General features: G+C 39.7%; 1 protein-coding gene across 1 annotated transcript in view; it reads left to right on the top strand.

Moving 5' to 3' along the window:
• opcml (opioid binding protein/cell adhesion molecule-like) overlaps positions 1-18,053 on the top strand; it is a 151,720-nt gene that overhangs the window by 95,302 nt on the left and 38,365 nt on the right. Inside the window, exon 3 of the mRNA XM_008401855.2 lies at positions 7,458-7,583. Within this exon, the coding sequence (XP_008400077.1) occupies positions 7,458-7,583 (126 nt within the window). The remainder of the gene's footprint in view (positions 1-7,457; positions 7,584-18,053) is intronic.

The raw sequence follows: 18,053 nt of genomic DNA, 5'->3' as shown, positions 1-18,053 counted from the left end.
TATCAGGCTGTTATTAAAACAACTGGAAACCATCATTTTACTGTAAGAAATAATATCAAGTGGGGGAAAAAAATAAAAATTCAACTGATTCAGCTTGAAATTGTTCCAACAAACCTGGTGAAAGATGCATTTTGGTTTAGTGATGTTGGAAGAAAACGTCCAACAAAAGAACCAATTTTCAGAATCGCAGGCTTCACAAAACGGGTGAATTGTGGAAAGCCTTTAGCATTATTTGTTGCAAGAGTCTATACTAAAATCAAGAAGACTTTTTTCAGATTGTATTTTTTTTCTTAGAAGTTGCTAACTTTCCAGCATCAGAAACTTTAATCCTTTATTCATAGAAAGTTAGCAATTTTGCTAGCAGATGCTATCCAATTTTTTTGTGTAAATGTGTGAAATTATTCTAGAGATTTTTAATTTTTTTTGGTGGAAAACTCCCCTGCAGCCACATTTTGGTTTCTTTGATCTACAAAACCTGTTTTGAATGATGATCCCAACTTAAATTTTCAGACGGCAACAATTGGAGTCTTCTGCCACCGGTCCCAATCACAGTAATTGACATCAAATTTTTCCTCCATTTTAATCACACCTGATAGTGATCTCCAGGAGTTTATGCATTAAACTACTGTCACCCTACTGACTAATTTGCTGAAACTGCATGATTAAACAGGAGTTCAGGTGTTTCTAATTGAGCGTTCGGTGAGTGTTTATCTTTGCTAACTGTCACAGATAATTGACTTTGATCAGACGAGTAGTGTCACATTTTCTGATGAAATCAGCGTCTTGCTGAGAACAACGATGCTGTCGTATCTTTTTCTCTGCTCCAAACTTGAGGAAACTTTTTCGAAAATCCAAAATGGCAACATCTTACTGTGGTGGTATTGATGGAAAGCAACGGATCTTTTATACTTTCCTACAGCTTTGCATTTTCAACCATCGGATACAAATTTAAAAATAGTCAAATTAAATACGCAGTAATTTAATTAATGTTCACAATGAGCAGATGACGTACCGTCTTGCATCTGATAACAGATTCATGGAGATTCACAATTTGTTCTGTCAATTTAACAAGCGGAAATATTTGTCTTTTGTAGATGGATATCTACAAAAAAAAAAAAGGTACCAATTCATTGTATCAAAATTGCCTTTCATGCAAGAAACTGCTGTCGAGAGTATTTCACTTCAAGGAGTTTTATGGATCTTTAACAATTTCATCTCATGTTAGAATCATGACGACATTAAAGGCTTTTATTTCTGAATTCTACAAATGAGTTTTATTATAACTATCTATATATTCTTTTTTTTTTTTTGTAGCAGCAGAAGAAGACCGGGTTTAATTAGTGCAAATATGCACAGTCCTGATCTGGGCCTGTTATACGTGGGTGAGAAACGGAAGGAAGATATTGTGCCAACTGTTTGTTTGGCCGCCATTTTCCGCAAACAAGGAAGGAAGGTTAGACGAAAACCCCATTTTCCTCAACAAACTGATCAAACCGTATTTCCCAGCATTTGTTTGAACTCATTGCTAACGTTATAAATGTTGCGCAAGACTGATCTCTGCAAGCAGCCTTCACTTTTACCCTCGGGACACAGACCCGGACAAAAGACCATAAACTCACGTGTTTTATGTTCGTGCGATTGAAATTGAGATACCCAAGATCCTTTGCAGTTCCACTTTCTAAGACGTCTGAACGTCGATGAGTGGTTTTCCCAGTGCTGCTCTGATAGAGCCCATGTGCGCCAACCAGAACCAGAACCGACTGCTTCCCAATTCATTGTTGTTGTTTTGTTTTTGCTGGTTTCCCGAACGTCCTGAGTGAGCTTCATCACCTCACACTAAGAGATACAGATTTCTAGTGTCTGGGATGAAAATTATGTCAGCTAAATAAGATAATTTAACCGTCTTTCGTTTTTACATGTTGGTGAAAGCTCCTCGCTGTGGTCTGATACGCTGCTGGTTGAAAGGCAACGCGTTTGAAATGTTTGCATTCAGAGCAGTTTATGAAAAGCAGGCTTTGAGGATTTCTCTTTCTCTCTCACCTTAATGTTTACTCTCTTTCCTTCACACACACATGCACACACACACACACACTGTTTTGTACGGATGGAAACCCCTAGGCCATGTTCCCAAGTTTAGCTTTGCTCCGAAGGGCGAAGCTAAACTATTCATACCTTTGCTCTCTTAATAGAAGACAATAGTGGAGCTTAACATTCAACATCACCTCAGTGCTGCAGGTTTTGCTTTGGAATGAACACGTCAGTGAAAAATGCAGCACAGAAGGACATGTGAACCACATAGATGCTCGAGAAATTTTCCAACTAGTGACCAAACGAAACAAGTTAATTTCCACGAGGCACCAGTCGCTCCTCCCACTGCTCAGGTATTTTAAATCTACAGGACGAGGATGTTGAGTTTCTTTCATTCTCTTAAAATTCTGTCTTTGGATTCACAACCGTAGGACAAGAGTGGTGAACAGGAGACTGACAGGAGACTGAAGAATAAAACAGCAGGATGAAAAACTCACTGACATCGATTCTGTTGCCGCTTCAGGGAGGTGATAATTTGATATGACAAAGAAGTAAGCATCAATTCAGGATTTAATTCATGTTAGAACGAGAGCAGAGGCTTTAATATCCTGGGAGGCCAAAGGTCCAGCCTCAGTCTAATATAATCCTCTGAATGCTTTTGCATTTTCGTTTTTTTTTCTTCATGTTCTTACATTTTGATGTTTCCTTTTAATGTTCGTTTCAAACTCAGAATTGTCAAACTTTTTTTTGTTGTTGTAAAAAAAAAATGGGAGAAGTTGAGTGAATACAAGCTGCATTCTTTAAATGATGATAGATTTATTAAGTGGTAAAAGAATTCCAAACGGGAATTTAACCCCAAGCAAAAAGAAATTCTCCTCCGCATTACATGATTTCCTCTGGTGAACCACGTCCCTTTGGAGATGTGGAGTCCTTCTCAATAAATCACATTAACAGAATCTCTTTGACCATAAACCCCGATTGTGACCGACCCACCTGGTTCAAGGTGACTGAGGGTTAAGAACATTTCCCCCATAAAACACTTTTTCTTGTCACTGAAACAGAAGTAGAATTGAATTCAAAAGTTTGTTCTCCGATGCTGCACTAAACGTCCCTTTATCAACTAAGGACAAGACATTGTCTTTTATAAATGACTTGGTAACACTTTATTTGAAGGGGGGTGAATAAGACATTACTGATATAAATTTGTTATAAAGTATTACTGATTGCACTTTAAAAATCAGGTAACTTTATGTTATTAAAGCTAAAGTTTAATCAGTAATGGTTTCTTGGTTAATGTCAAGTTGTCATAACAAAGACATTTTGAATAATGTCAACTTTGTATTAAAAGTGTCATAATTTATCAAATGACGCTTTATGACAACAATCATAAATATTCATGAAGGCTTATTCATGTTCATGACAGGTGTTATGTCATGTTTATGACAGTGTCATGACAGTCTTATTCACTCCCCTTCAAATAAAGTGTTACCAATTACATATTATTTTAAAGGCAGAAAAAAAAACATTGTCAAAAATGAGATTGTTGTTTTTGTAGGCAGAAGCAGTAGTAGTAGTGCTTTCAGGGAAATAATGTTATGAACCACTTTGAAAGGATCCTCTTTCAGCCACCGCCGTGTTTGCTTTGCTTTCACTTGGGAGGGAACATGTGCTGCCTTAGATAAATAACACTCCAGTATCGAGTCCCTTTGCCTCTGACTCTGTGGCATACACAATTACTGCCTGTGACAGGCTGACATCGATTTATTTTCCTTTTTCTAATAAGAATTCCTCGGAATAAACTTAAAAACGTTCAGACACCATAAATAGTGCACCTACAGTATGTGCCACTGCTATAGAATTCCTTTCTTTGTTGTTTACGTGGATTGGGATAAGCGCAAGCAGATACTGAACACTACAACATCCATAGCCAGTATGAAATGGACACTTACCAACGTAGAACTGTTCAGAAAACAGTAAAGCACAGCAAGAAACGTGGCATACATTCTAAAATTATCTTTAAACAGAGTACAAAGAAACAAGAACCAGCATGGGCTACCATCACTACAAGATTGGTCTTTAAAAAACTCTGAAAATGTGCCAGTCTTTAAAAATTAGGCACACGTTCAAGAATGTAACAGTGTCATCAATCTTCCTCATTTTCCATTTTTTTCAGAGCATGGCAATGATAATATCTAAAAGGATTCTTGTCCAAAATTTGACTTGAATTGGTCACATATCATTTTTCGAGGCCTGATGGTTGTTTGAAACCATGGAGACACGCAGCAACTTTAATGGCAGGTTTGTCTGTTTGTCAGTGATAAATTAGAGTTTTCTTTAAGTTAAAAGTACATCCTTATTGTCCATATTTTTATGCATACTCGCTGTCATTTCATGTTTCCCTTTGTTTCGACTCACCATCTAGCTGAGGTGTTTGGAGGCACTGGCTACCCCAAAATGAATGCTTTTAAAGGTTTATTTCCTAGCAATGATCGCACCAGCGGGTAGAACCAAATAGAAAATAGAGGCTTTCGTTTTCTTTTACAGTTGTATATATTTATTCTATCTGTGCTGTCTTTGGTGCTACTGCTGGTGGAAAATTATATTTTGAAGGGATTTAGCAGTGTAGAGAGTTTGTAAAGAAGATTATTTTCTTTTCTATAGCTTATTAAGATTACATTGTTAGGTTTAGCCTGCATGCTAACAGTCCAGGCTGTTGAGAAGTTGAATTTTTATTTATATTTTCCTTTTGGGATGTTAAGATGTAAAGAAGTCCACAAATTTTGCTTTTTGCTTGTTTGAGTTTTCTGGAAAATGACAGAAGAATAAAGTAAAAAAAAATTTAATAAAAAAAAAAATCACCTCACTGTTAACATTGTAGACATTGTGCGTTACTCCACAGCGGCCTGCCTTACATTCTGCACATGTAACATTGCATGTTCTCAAAACATGCTGACTTCACTGATCAGTCTTACATTTTTTATCGAGTCATCCACAACCTTTTGTTCGTCCTGCTTAGTTCAAGATTCATTTTTTTTCTCATAAGAGCTGAAACCTCCACGGGAAAACTACGCAGTTCAGGAAAAACAAACGAAACAACAAAAAAAAAAGAGCTGCAGAAGTTTGCTGCTGTTGGCAAGAAGGCACAGTTGGTCAGTTGTGCTGTGGAGGGTTTGCTCTCTGGCCCAGAGGACTCAGCAGAGTCGACTGCACCCAGGCCATTCTTTTGTATTGCTGTCTTATTTATATGTGCACTTCGATGGAAGCTACCGCACTAAAAGGTGCACAAAACAAAATATGGCGTTTATCTTTTGCAAATAGTTGCACAGAGTCAAAATAGATAAAGGCAGCTCTGCTCTACCGTCAGGCAATCCTCTGCAGCACCGTTAAGAGTGAGGTACGTCAGTAAAAGCACAAGATGACTTTATTTGGTTCAGCTCTGAAGGCGAGGCTGCAAGAGTGCAACGGATATAACTGGAAACTCAGCGGCGTCTGGAGATAAGACCTGGGTTAAACACTGCAGGAGCGATTGAGACTTATGGGTGTGTTGGAATCTGCAATCGCTACGAACCCGGCTGCAAACCGACTGCACCTTAACGAAGCAGACGAGCTGACAAAAACTCACAACGAATGCCGTGCACATTTAGCAGCAGGACGATCTGAGAAAGAAAAGCATGACAGAGGAATGCAGCTACACAAACTTTGTTGGCTTTAGCGCACTGGCAGCACAAACATGCAGAGTCACATTTCTACAGGCCCTCTTGTCTCAGTCACAGCAGCCCGAGTAGCAGGGGAGCTGTGAGTTTTATCGCCAGGCCACCGGCGTCTCAAAGCAGAAGGACACAGATGCTCGTTCATTCATTCTCTGCTGGAGGTGCTGCAGTTTTAAACCGCCACAGTTTGCTTTTTTTTTCCCCACTCAGAGACTCATTGACATCCCGCGCTGCATTTCATCCCTAATTAATCTTTAGTATCTTACAATTAGACGTATTAATGCAAAGCTTCTTCCTCGCTTTTTGCCAGGTGAGGAGCTGAGAGTTTTAAATGGGGACGTAGCTGGTCATGCTTTCCTTGTTGCTGTTGAGAATAAATAATTCTGTGTTTTCCTTCTGTCTCTTTTTAGCTAGTTGCTGAGCTAAACCTAAAGGAAATGTCATGTTAGGAAATGCAAATGAGAGCTAGGCTTAGATGAAATGACACAGACCTCTCAGATGCACCAGAATTATTTAATACCATCTAGATTTGTTTACCTTAGCGATATACAAATTTTGAATTAATCAGAATTTGTTATTTCTTCCTTTTTTTTTTCATTCTTTGTCTGGAGAATAAGTTGAGGCCTTTCTGTCTGTTGAACAAGGGAAGACTTCTCATAGAGAAGGGGACTCAAATCATTTCAGGGCCCTCTATTGGATTATAAAGATACCGATTTACTGACAATTGGAAAATGCTCCAAGAGGAGGGCTGTTTGGGCTCACGCAGAGCCGCAAAGATGGTTCTCTTGTCTATTTCATAGTAAACAAACCAAACAAAGAGGAAATACACCAAGGTCAATTCTTAGCTTGTAAAACCTCCCTTATTGACTTCTTATGTGGCGAGTGGGAGCCTGCAAATAGAGCCAACAATGCCTGACCTTTAAGATTAGATGTTCTGCAATGACTTCCCCTGTGCTTACAAAAGAAATGAGGGAAAAAAATCATTTTTCCCTGTTTTCCTTTCAGTCTTGATATTAATATATTTCCCCAGGTACCTATGCTTCTTTAAAAATTATGTGACATATTGATTTGTGTTTACAAAATAAATGCTAAAATTTAACATAAGGTCGACATAAAGAGAGCCGCATAATTATTGTATTGATTAGTTTTGGAAGGTTAACTCCGGTCCAGATTAGTGGAAGCGCTGAATTAAACAAAAAAGGGAATGAGAGCCGAGTTTTAGTACATATTACAGTTAAACGTGCCGTGTTTAATGAAAATAGAAATTGATAAATAAGTAAAAAGAAAAGAAAAAAAAGCTTTTCCGTTTATATAAACGACCCGTCGGAAAGCACACACCCAAAAGGAAAGTGAGAGCAAATGGAAAAACCTTTGATTTAAATCTTTCATCTCAAAGCATAAACACACATGGCCTTGTCAGAGACACATACAAGAAAAAAATAAATAAAATCCCATCCAGCTCCGAATCATTTCATGCTCGTCTAATGAGCAGCGCAGCAAAGCTACAGTACGCTATGAAGAAAATCAATCATGTAGAACATCACGGCATGCCAAAGGATTGTCAGATTTGTCAGCTAATTTCATGCTAATTGAGTCCCCAACCTTGGTGTTATTTTTATCCATGTTGTGCCTCTGATCATGTGGGACTGTGGGCTCTCTGTTCACGTGTCTTTAATTACATTGAAAACATCAATCACTCCTTTTCCCTTCTCTTGTCAGTACCTGCCAAGATAACGAATATATCGAAGGACGTCACGGTGAACGAGGGCAGCAGCGTCAATCTGATGTGCCAGGCGGTGGGACGACCTGAGGCCAGCGTCACATGGAGGCATCAGTCAGCCAGAGGTAGAGAGGACTTCTTCTTTTGTTTTACTGTTTTACTAAGACCCGTTTCTGCCCCAATGCTCGTCAGCAAAGTTTTATTCCATAAAGTGTCTTGTAACCCACGATCTTCATTGTTAAGACCTGAATTTCTTCATTTTCAGGCAACTGAATACTTTTGGCCGCGATGTGTGTTTCAGTGTGGAAGAGGGGGGAAAAAAACTAATACAAATTAGGAAACTTGAAAAAGTTTTAAGATGGGAGAATAATTTAAAGACATTCATAATCATTGAGGTTGAATCATAACCAGATTGTAAGTAGTTATTAAACGTGCAAAAACAAGAAACACCAGCAAGAGACACAAAAAAAAGAGGAGAAAAATTCTTTAAAAAAAACAATTGTCGCCAAGCTGTTCACCAGGTGATGGACGGGTTATGCTTATTAGCCTTAGCAAGTCAAAATCTGCACATAAACTACTTTTTTTTTTAATGTTATTTTCAGTCAGGCATTCACACTGCCATGATCTCAAGATGGCGAAGGCAAAACGTCGTTCTGTCTTGCAGAAGAGCGTGGCAGAACATGAGCTGGACCAGCGAGGCCGGTCCAGCTCAGTTTGGAAACATTAACTTAGCGAATGCGGAAGAAAGTTTTATCTTGTGAGGGGAACTGATTTCAAGTAAGACGCATGACGAGGAGATCCCACTGGAGACGCCTCGTTTCATCAGTCAGAGATCTGGGGATCCTTCTTTCTTCAATGGAACAGAAAAGCTTCAGGTGCCGGGGCGTCATCACACCATGAAGATGTTGCACTGGGCTGGTGACCCTCTTGTCTGAGGATCCCTCATCTGCATGGTGAAGACTAGGGCAAAACTCAAACCTGTCTGACGAAGCGCTTCACCCAGGAGATTAGACATGTTGCAATGTGACGCCCCCTACTCATCGACAATGTCTAGCACTGGTTTTATTTGTCAACACAAAACGCCAAATCTTACATGTACACGTGAGGAACTAAGCAACCAGCGCTTTGTTCAGACGACCGCTTGCTAACTATCGCAAAATAAGCATCAAGCTGGAAAACATAACCCTGGAACAGACTCAATGTTCTGTTCTCTGAATGTTCTGTGAAATGTTTGCGTATCTTTGGTGGCGAGTCCTGACACAGTGATGGAGCTGTCGTCAATCAGTTGCTACGGCAACGGGTCTACGCGAAGAGTAGCCGACACAGAGATCGAGGAAAAAAAGAGAGCAAGTGATTTTGACTAATTCTTCAACAATTTTTCTCCATTGTTTTTTTTTTTTTTTTGCTTTCTTCCCCCATTCGCTGTGGCGCACCGCGCTGAATTAATTCCTACACGTCCAGCTTTCATTTTGTCAACGGCACTGTTCTACCTCGGGAGCGCGGATACAGATGTTGAGTAAAAAGAATCGTCTTTTTGCCTCCGTTGTGCCCATTAAACACCGGACAAATTAGAATATGAAGAACGTAAAAAAAATAAACAATCACAGGAAGGGTTGCGAAATTCTTAAAACCCTTGAAATCTGTGTCTTTATTTTAACAATCAAGTTGTTCTCTGCCTTGCAGTTCTGATCGCTTTGAAATACAATGCGGACAGCAGACTTTACTGTCAGTTCGGTACAGAAATCCGGAGTGCATTTTCACCCCTGAGAAGCAGTTTCCTTCAAGTACAGTCAGCTATAGTGCGCTAAAAATACTGGCAAGATTTAAGCGGAGGACAGAAAGTTTTCTGGGATTGTACAGCCTGAAGATGAACATTTGAAAGGTCATGTTGGCGAAAACAGCAGGATTAACAACGTGATGGCTGCTCCGTGAAAAAGAAAAAAAAAAAAGGTCTCTGAATGTCTCACCCTCTATAATGCGCACACAAACACACACAACCTTGTACTTCTATCAGTCAGAGGAGCTTGTATTCAGTTTCTTTTTAGTAACCACATTTATGCCTAACCCAGATGTTTCCTTAACACTTCACTAGTTTATTCCTTAACCTTAACCAAAACTTAGTTAACACCGTACTTCTAAGCTTAGCCAGGAGAGAGCAGAAGACCTGAACGAAGTGAGGGCCAAGAAAATGTCCTCACTTTCCACAAATGACCTGCATTGATAAAAGCTGTGAAAGCGGTCTGCTATATGTAGTGCATACAAGTACACACAGACACACACACACACACACACATAATTTATATAAGCATATTAAACTCATAAATACACAGATAATATTCAGGTTTTTTTTCCCTGGGACCCTTTGATTAAGGATTAATCAACATTTCTTTCACTATTCTGCATCACAATGTTCCCACCGCTCTGTTTAGCCTAAAGTACAAAAACTATATATCAAGTGTTGACATCAAGGGCAGTCAAAGTTCCTCCATTATGTATCACTGGGATCTAGACTTTGCATGCATTGCACCTAAAATGGTAGAGTAATAATATCCTTTAAAAATATGGACTCCTGCGTCCCATTGTATCAGGGTCTGCCTCATCCCTACTACCCATAATGCTTTGCATAGAATTTTGTTCACCACATCCAGAGCAGCTGGCTTCAACGTAAACAAGGAACACCACAAATAAATCTAAACGTCATGATCTGATGAATTATTACCCATCAGAAAACATAACTTTACCCATTATTTCTAAAATCTAAACTCATCCCTCATCTGCTCTCGGCAGTGCTGTTAATTCTTTCGAGAAGCTGACATTTCTTCTCTGGTGGTCTGTCATAAGCCAAGCATAATGTGGAATGAGGATTTTTCCTCCCTGGGCTTTTTACCTCTATGAAGTAAAAAAAAAGAACAACACCTGCAGAGCTTTTGGTGCTCGGTTTAAATTTAGACTCCTCAGCTCCATTCATTCTAATTCCTTGTCTGTCGGCAACCTGTTGGAAACTAATGCTCTGATCACAGGAGTACTCCCGCTTTCCCTTTGGGTTCACGTCATTTATTTCTTCCGCTGCTGAAGACATAAATTAAACTCTGTCTGACAAACGGTGCGTCCGCACACAAGTAGAAGTCTGCAAGGTGTCACGTTCGGAGCTCTCTGAGTTTCACGAGGGTTTGTCACGGTACGTGTGCAAATGTCAAAGCAGACAAATATGGGAAGTTACATTATACTGCGAAGATAAGTTCCTTCATAAATACCTTTCCATTTATTATAAATTTCTATATTCATTATTCGAATATAATGAACATAGAGATGGAAAAGAAAGGGGACAAACGGCAGTTTGTTTATCTTTGTCCAAACATATATTACTCTGTATTTATTTTCTTTGCGTTTTAGTTACTCTCTCCATTAGGATTTTATACGAAACGTGTGTTCAGTTCACATATAGTGAAGAGAATCTCCACCACACATCTCTAGAGTTTACTTCATAGGAATATCTGTTTACACGCTAAATGCCGCTTACTTTAAAACATCTACCTCTTTACACCTTTTTTGCATTTCCAGCCAAATTATTATGTATGATGACTGCAGCCAGATTTAAATCTACTGACCTGTTTTATTTCAGCTTGAGTAATTTAGGTAGTTGGAGCAGCACAACCTGTGGCCTGACAAACTGGCTCCAATCAAATTAAGACTTGGCTGGTGGCCACAGCTGTTTTGGTGTTTTCTTGGCACATCACAGCCAAAGGAAATGCCAAGAAGCTGCGCGTGTGTGTGTGTGTGTGCGTGTGTGTGTGTGCGTGTGTGTGTGTGTGTGTGNGTGTGTGTGTGTGTGTGTGTGTGTGTGTGTGTGTGTGTGTGTGTGTGTGTGTGTGTGTGTGTGTGTGTGTGTGTGTGTGTGTGTGTTCTCATCTTCATGCATACTCGTGTGTGCCGTGCTCTAATTGTGTCAGTACTGCGCTTCCCACTGAGCATTGAGCAGCGTGAGTCATGTGCTGCTTCTCTATAGGATTAGATGTTCAGCCTGGAAATGACAGGGATGCTTACAGCCCAGCTGTTTCCGACTCCCTCCCCATTATCTCCAGCCAGTAGAATCTTTCCCACAAAGCCAGGTGGATCACCGTAACGTTTCCGATCCATCATTAAAAAAATCACTTCGTTTCCTCTTTAAACCCTAAACTTGATGGGTTTTATTCAAAGAGAGCCGTGCTTCATTAACTTCCCTAATTTCCAGCTGTAGGTAGCGGGTTGCAGTCGTGGCAAAAGGAATTTCACTTGAAACGAGTTCTCCTGGCATCCGAATACAGACAGCTCGATGTGTTGCCTGTAGGTGTGTTTTGTTTCTGTGTTTGTGGGGGGAAAGCGTAATGGATTATCTTATTTGACATTTCTCTGAGTTGCATGAACAGACAGACTACGTAGAGAAATGTTAAGGCGGCTAAGCAAATTCTCGTTGTCACACGGAATCTTAAATGGCTTTTCCCTCAGAGAGGCATTTTCCCGAGCTGCTCCTCATGGTTTGCTTTTTCTCGTTTGCTACCAGCAGTAATGGACTGCTCCCTCTGAGGAGAGCACTCACAGCTGTTAGATCAACGCTAAAGGAAGCGACCTTCTCCCAGAGTCCAGCTGCACTCTGCGAAGCTCTCAGATTTTGCCCTGTAGCCGCTTTGTCGTTTGACGGTTGTTGGGGTTTTTTTTTGTATGAACTACCAATTAAAACAATTTCACACTCACAGTTTGCGAGTAACAAACAACAACTGTAGCACAGCAGCTGTTTGACACAGAAGCAAGCGTTGACGTTCCACTTTCAAACTGACGTGTGACATTAGGAAACAGCCTCCTGCTGCCGAGGAAACGAAACCAAATAAAAACGATGGGGTCTACTTTAAGGCTAGGTAAACTGAGCGGCCATCATATTCCACAAGATAGTAAATAATATCCCTGCTCCCCCCTCCTTCCACCACTAGCTGCAGAGAGGCTCTCGAGCCACAATAATTTGCGCCGATAAATCCTGCAGTAGATGTGTTGACATAAATGAGACTTGTGTGGAGAGCGGCAGACCATAAATGTGCAGCCTCATTGGCCCTTTACTTAATATATGTACCAAGCCAACTTAAGTCACCATTATTTTATGCAGTTCAATGCTTAGTCTCCATCTGAGCACAAGGGGACTTCATAAATTATTCAGCAGCGTCCTCTGATTCCAGCAGCAGGTCAGCAGAAGGATTAAAAGGTTTATAGTTTGAGGAAAACTGTTTGTTTAGGGACAGCGCGGTTCAGATCCCTCCAGCCTATCAAGGGTCAGTCCAGCAGATGTCCAGTGGGCAAACACTCTCTCAGATTTCACTATGGAGTCATTTCTAGAGTTGTACGTGACTGCAGCTCCAAATGTCATCCATCCATCCATCATCTAAACCTGCCTGTCCTTACTGGCCATGGTTGTGGAGGGCTGGTGCCCATCTCTGTATGTCATTGGTCGACAGGTGGGGTACACCCTGGATAGACAGCCGTTAGAAGACAACATGAAGACAAATGGACGTCTTCATGGTCCTTTGAAGACGGACCATGAAGACAGTCCTTGTCTTCCATGCTCCCTGCACAAAATACAATTTAGATGAAATAACTAGTGGTGGGACTCTTCATATGCTGAATTTAGTTAATTGTAGTTAACCAATCCCAATTAATCACATTTAAATCAAAAAACAAAACTGAGCAAAAATATCGACAAATTGACATTTTTAATTCGGCAACCCTTTTCTGTTGCTAAACTATTAAATCAAATAGACACATGAGCTCAACCTCAGCCCCAAAGTGGTAAGGGTTTTCCCAAAATACACACAAGTTTGAAATTTTTACCTCCAGAATCAAAGCAAAATATTAAAATCAGATATGTACAGCAGAAGATTCCCTGTAAGCCCTCCAGAAGGGGCGTTCAAGATGCATCCCAGTTGGAGGAACCACTTCACCTGATTTCTTTCGGTGAGGAGGAAACGAAGGGGGAACTCGCCCTAAAACAACCCACAGAGGATCTCACCTCAGATGCTGATGTTGGGAATCTATTTCTGAGGACATAATAGAATGAAATACGATAGAAGTTAATTTTATTGTCCCTTTAGTAGACAATAAAAGGTATCGCATAAAATATATAAAAACAGAATAAAGGGTAAAATACTGTAGACTAACGGCATGATCTAGATTAGAGCTGGCAGACATAATAAATGAGCACTATGCTTTATATGATTTTTGAGTAAAATAACAGCCTCAGTACTTGAGCATAAATTTACTAAATAATCACTCAGTTTCTCTAAGCTCTCCTGAATACATTACTACCCCCCAATACCCCACCCATCTGGAAAATCCAACAGTCTGCAGGGGTTTTTTTACCAGGTAGGATGAGCGATTCTGTTAGAAATATATAAAGAGAGCTTGAGGAGAAATCAGATATTTTCATACACCAAATAAAAGGACACAAACTCAACCCTCCACCCCTTACTGTCTAAAGTTAAATCCAACCAAACTTTTATAGTTTTAGCTTAGAATTACCAATATTATTTCTATTGCTAAATGCCAAAAAAAAAACTTTGTAACTTTCCTTGAATTCAAGAGTTTACATACATACATGCATAGTGTCTTTTAAACTGAATGACTTCAGTCAAACATTTTTGATACTCTCCCACTTTTCCTCTACGCGTATGATTTCATCGTTTGTCTGTCATTTCCCCAGAAAGGGTTAAGAATTAGCATTGATTACAATGATTTTTTTTTTTTTTTTTTTGAGGCAGAAACACAGCACAAAACCAACAGCAAGCATAAATCTCTACAGAGGCTGTGTGAAGCTTAAGCATTCAATGACTAACTTTTTAGTCAGCGTTTTCTTAATTCTACAAATCTGAAGGGAAAAGTACCAAAGGTGCAATTTATTTATTTTTTTCTAAAAAGTGCAAGTTTTAAAGCCGTTTAGCTTTATACATGCTTTTTAAACAAAGTACGTGTCCAGTTTGCACATCGGTGAACTCCAGAATGATCTTTTTCATATTACCTGTATTTGTCATTTGATTTATATTTTTAGTAATGTTTTCATTCCCCATAGTTTGTTTTTAGTAATGTCGTCATGTGTTTCTCACATGTTAGTCTACAAATTTCCATGCGGGAAAGTTTGAGAGGGCAAAGAGACGAAAACCACTAACTGATATTCAGATGAATATTTCTATGGCATTTTAAACAATGGACTAGAGATGCAGTACATAGGAAAACTATGGCTGAATGAAAAACACAGACTTGTGTAGGACTAAATCGTTCAACATTAAATGAATAAAAACACGTCTTTGATTTGTACATCAGCATGCCGGCTCGTTGCACGGCTCCACGGCGCCTCCTGGGTAGGACCTTGACCTCTCTGTCTGACCCTTAGAGCATCAGTCAGAACAACAGCGATTCTCTGTTGCACCTCACCAAAGCTGTGCAACACAGACAAGTCTTTGCAAACTGAATTCGCGTGAAATCTAATTTAAATTCAGCGTGTGCATTATCGGTTGGCGCATTTCACAGGATCCTTAAACAATTCCGTAAATGCATCCGTCGTTAGCAGCCGAGCTCTTTCATGCACTTGTAGAGAGAGCGAACGCCAACAGAGTCAGCAGAACTGCCACAGATCACGACTGTAAAACACCATTTTACAGGACGACCTTTGGACAAGCAGCCTTCTCTGTTAGGAGCTGTAAGCTTTGGCTGTCACTGCCGTCTGACTTTAAGACCATAACTGACATTAAAATGTTCACTTTGTGGCTTAGGAATTTGCTGGAGATAAATCAGAACTGTACTCATTATTATTCTTTCAATTCACTCATTTTGAATAGATTATTTTACATCGCTTTTTAATAATTGTATTGTATTTACTGTTGATCTTAACTTTTCGTCGAATATATAACTCTTAACGGTAATTTGTAAAGACCGGAGTTGTGAATTAGCCACGGCTATGAATACAGAAGAACGCATCTGAACGTCTTGATCAATGTTTCTTGTATCTGTTCTTTATCAAATAAATAATGCACATATGTAGTCATGAGCTTTAAATGCAAAAAATAAGCAAACAAAATTATTTGAAGCACAAGTTAGACCATTTAAATAGAAAATATTTACAACAACCCGGCAGAGATCACTAAGTTGTAATCACAGTGTTTCTATTTACTAAGTAAAATTGCAGAGTGGTTTGGATGAGTGATTTTGATCTGACTGATGGTTTGTTAATAGTTACGGGTTAAATTGCTCATTACTGGAAAGAAAGAGGTTTACAGTAAAAACATTTCAAGTAATGTGTTTCTAAATAACATGTTGCTGACATCGCTGCAAACAACTAACATCCAGAAATAAGTTTTCTGTTCCTGCCGCTGATTGTGTTGCATCACAGCAATCTAATTAGGCTGCAAGCAGCTGAATTTAAAAGGGAACCCGACTGTTTTGAACTGATTCGTAATTGGATCGTGTCAGACTGAATTGCTTTTTATGTAACTGGAAATGAACTGGATCCGTTTTTTTGGGGGGGTGGAGGACATTTTCTGTGAGCTGGTTAAATCAACTGAATGCGCTAAATTGACAGAAAAGAAATGTTCAGCACTAATGAAGGAAACTGATACTGAGCTGTTTTTTTTTTTCTTCTTTCTTTATTTCGAGGATTTCATATCACATCATATGTGTCAGTGAAGCTAAAAAGGGCAGAATGCGCCTTTAAAGTTTACCCCACCCGTTGCATCACAGCATGTCCTGCTGAGGACGGATGGTTTGGTTGGTGGCAGTTTGCAGAAACAGGCATGACTAGATGCTTTTATGAAACATCATAACATACAATTATGTGAAGCTAACACACAATGTCAGTTTTACACCATAACAGCAGAGAAATGTCACATTGTTCTCTACGCTGCGTAGCGTCAGGAATTCGACAGACAGCATAAACTATTTAATCGAGACAGAAGACATCTTTTAAAAACGTTTCATGAATAAAATCAATTACATTAAGTAATTGCAAAGCTTACTTGTGTGTGTGTGTGTTTTTTTTTGTTTGTTTTGCTTTTATTTTGTTTTTTCCCCAATTCTTTGGAATTTGTGGGTTTAGGATTTGACATTAAACAGTGAGGCGCGATGCTCACATGGAAGCTGAAGGACATCTTTTGAGGAACTGGCAGCGCAGAGAGACTGTGACAGAAGCACAGCAGCCCAGACAGCTGCTGTCAACTCGGGATTATTCTCCTAAACAGTGTCACTCATGGTGTTACACAGCAGAAAAGAAATGCACACTTTTCTAGTAATGCCGCCTGGAGATAAGGGAAACGCTAAGAAACACGTCTTGGTGCTGGCGATGCAGTTATCACAGGGAGCAGAGTGAGGACGTATGCTGGTGTTCATAGCGTAAAATAAAACCTATATGAGGAACAGAAAAGAGATTAACATTTCGTAAATGTAAATTGACATGACATTTCACAAATACCCTGTATGTTATTTCTTGACGAGTTAAAATTCCTGACGACCAGCCAGCGTCGTTACTGGATGATTGCATTTCTCTACCAGGATTTTTATCTGATAGACTAGCGGTTCTCAACGTGGGCTGTACCGCCCCCCAGGGGGCGTTCAGAGGACGGCAGGGGGCGCTGGCAGACATTTTTACAAAAGGATGGTGCTGGGATTCCTTTGGGGGGCGTTTGGTCGAAGGTAAACTTTACACCTTAAATGCACAACAATGCCAGTTTAGACTTTGAGCAACTTGTTAAAACTGTATTTCGTAACATTAAATCATGCTTGGCTGCAACGGTATAGATGGCAGCTCTTCTTCTTCTATTCAGTGTTTGTTAGTTTTTGGGGCAGCTCCGCTCCTGCTACTAGCTTCTCCCCATCAGTTCAGCGTTACACCGGCTGATGACGGTGCTGTGATTCACTTTGTCTGGTATTTTTATATGTTTTGCCAGTTCTGTGATCATGTCAAAGCAGCAACCTATTAAAAAGTGTTTTATTTCCGTTTGAAAGCTGCCCGCTTACATAGAAGAACAACAGAAAATCGCTCTTATAAACATATTAAAATCACGATACCCTGACTTTGTATCCCTCTGAAAAATGAATTTAAATCAAGAAATCCCTCCATGGGTGATACCACGATAGAGAACGTTCATTTTATAGTGTTAACACCGGTGCTGTAAGTGGTCCGGTATGAAACGAGGGTRATAGAACAACACAGCACTTTTAAATTTCAATAATCAGAATGCAGAAATAGTTTCAGTTGTTTTGAAAGGTTTATGTCAGTCTGCCTTTTCCCCATCGATATGCTTCACGACCGCCCTGCACCTTAGGGGTTTACGCAAAACTCTGAAACAGGAGAAGCGGGACATAAAACGGAGCGACGAACTAGATGTGAATTATGGCATAAAAACAGAGAATCTGACGCTGAACAGTGAAAAAATCAACACATAATGTGAAACACATGACGATTAGGAGGCGCAGCAGGTGATGAGTGAAAATTACTGATGATCAATAAACGATAAAATAAATCTAGCAACAGGAAGGAAACTAAAGTGGACATAGCAATAAACCAAGAGAGGATAATACTAATCAAA

This window comes from Poecilia reticulata, unplaced genomic scaffold (assembly GCF_000633615.1).
Source record: "Poecilia reticulata strain Guanapo unplaced genomic scaffold, Guppy_female_1.0+MT scaffold_131, whole genome shotgun sequence".
Classification (NCBI taxonomy): domain Eukaryota; kingdom Metazoa; phylum Chordata; class Actinopteri; order Cyprinodontiformes; family Poeciliidae; genus Poecilia; species Poecilia reticulata.
The sequence above is the reverse complement of the archived record's forward strand: the minus strand, read 5'-3'. Positions and strand labels throughout refer to the sequence as shown.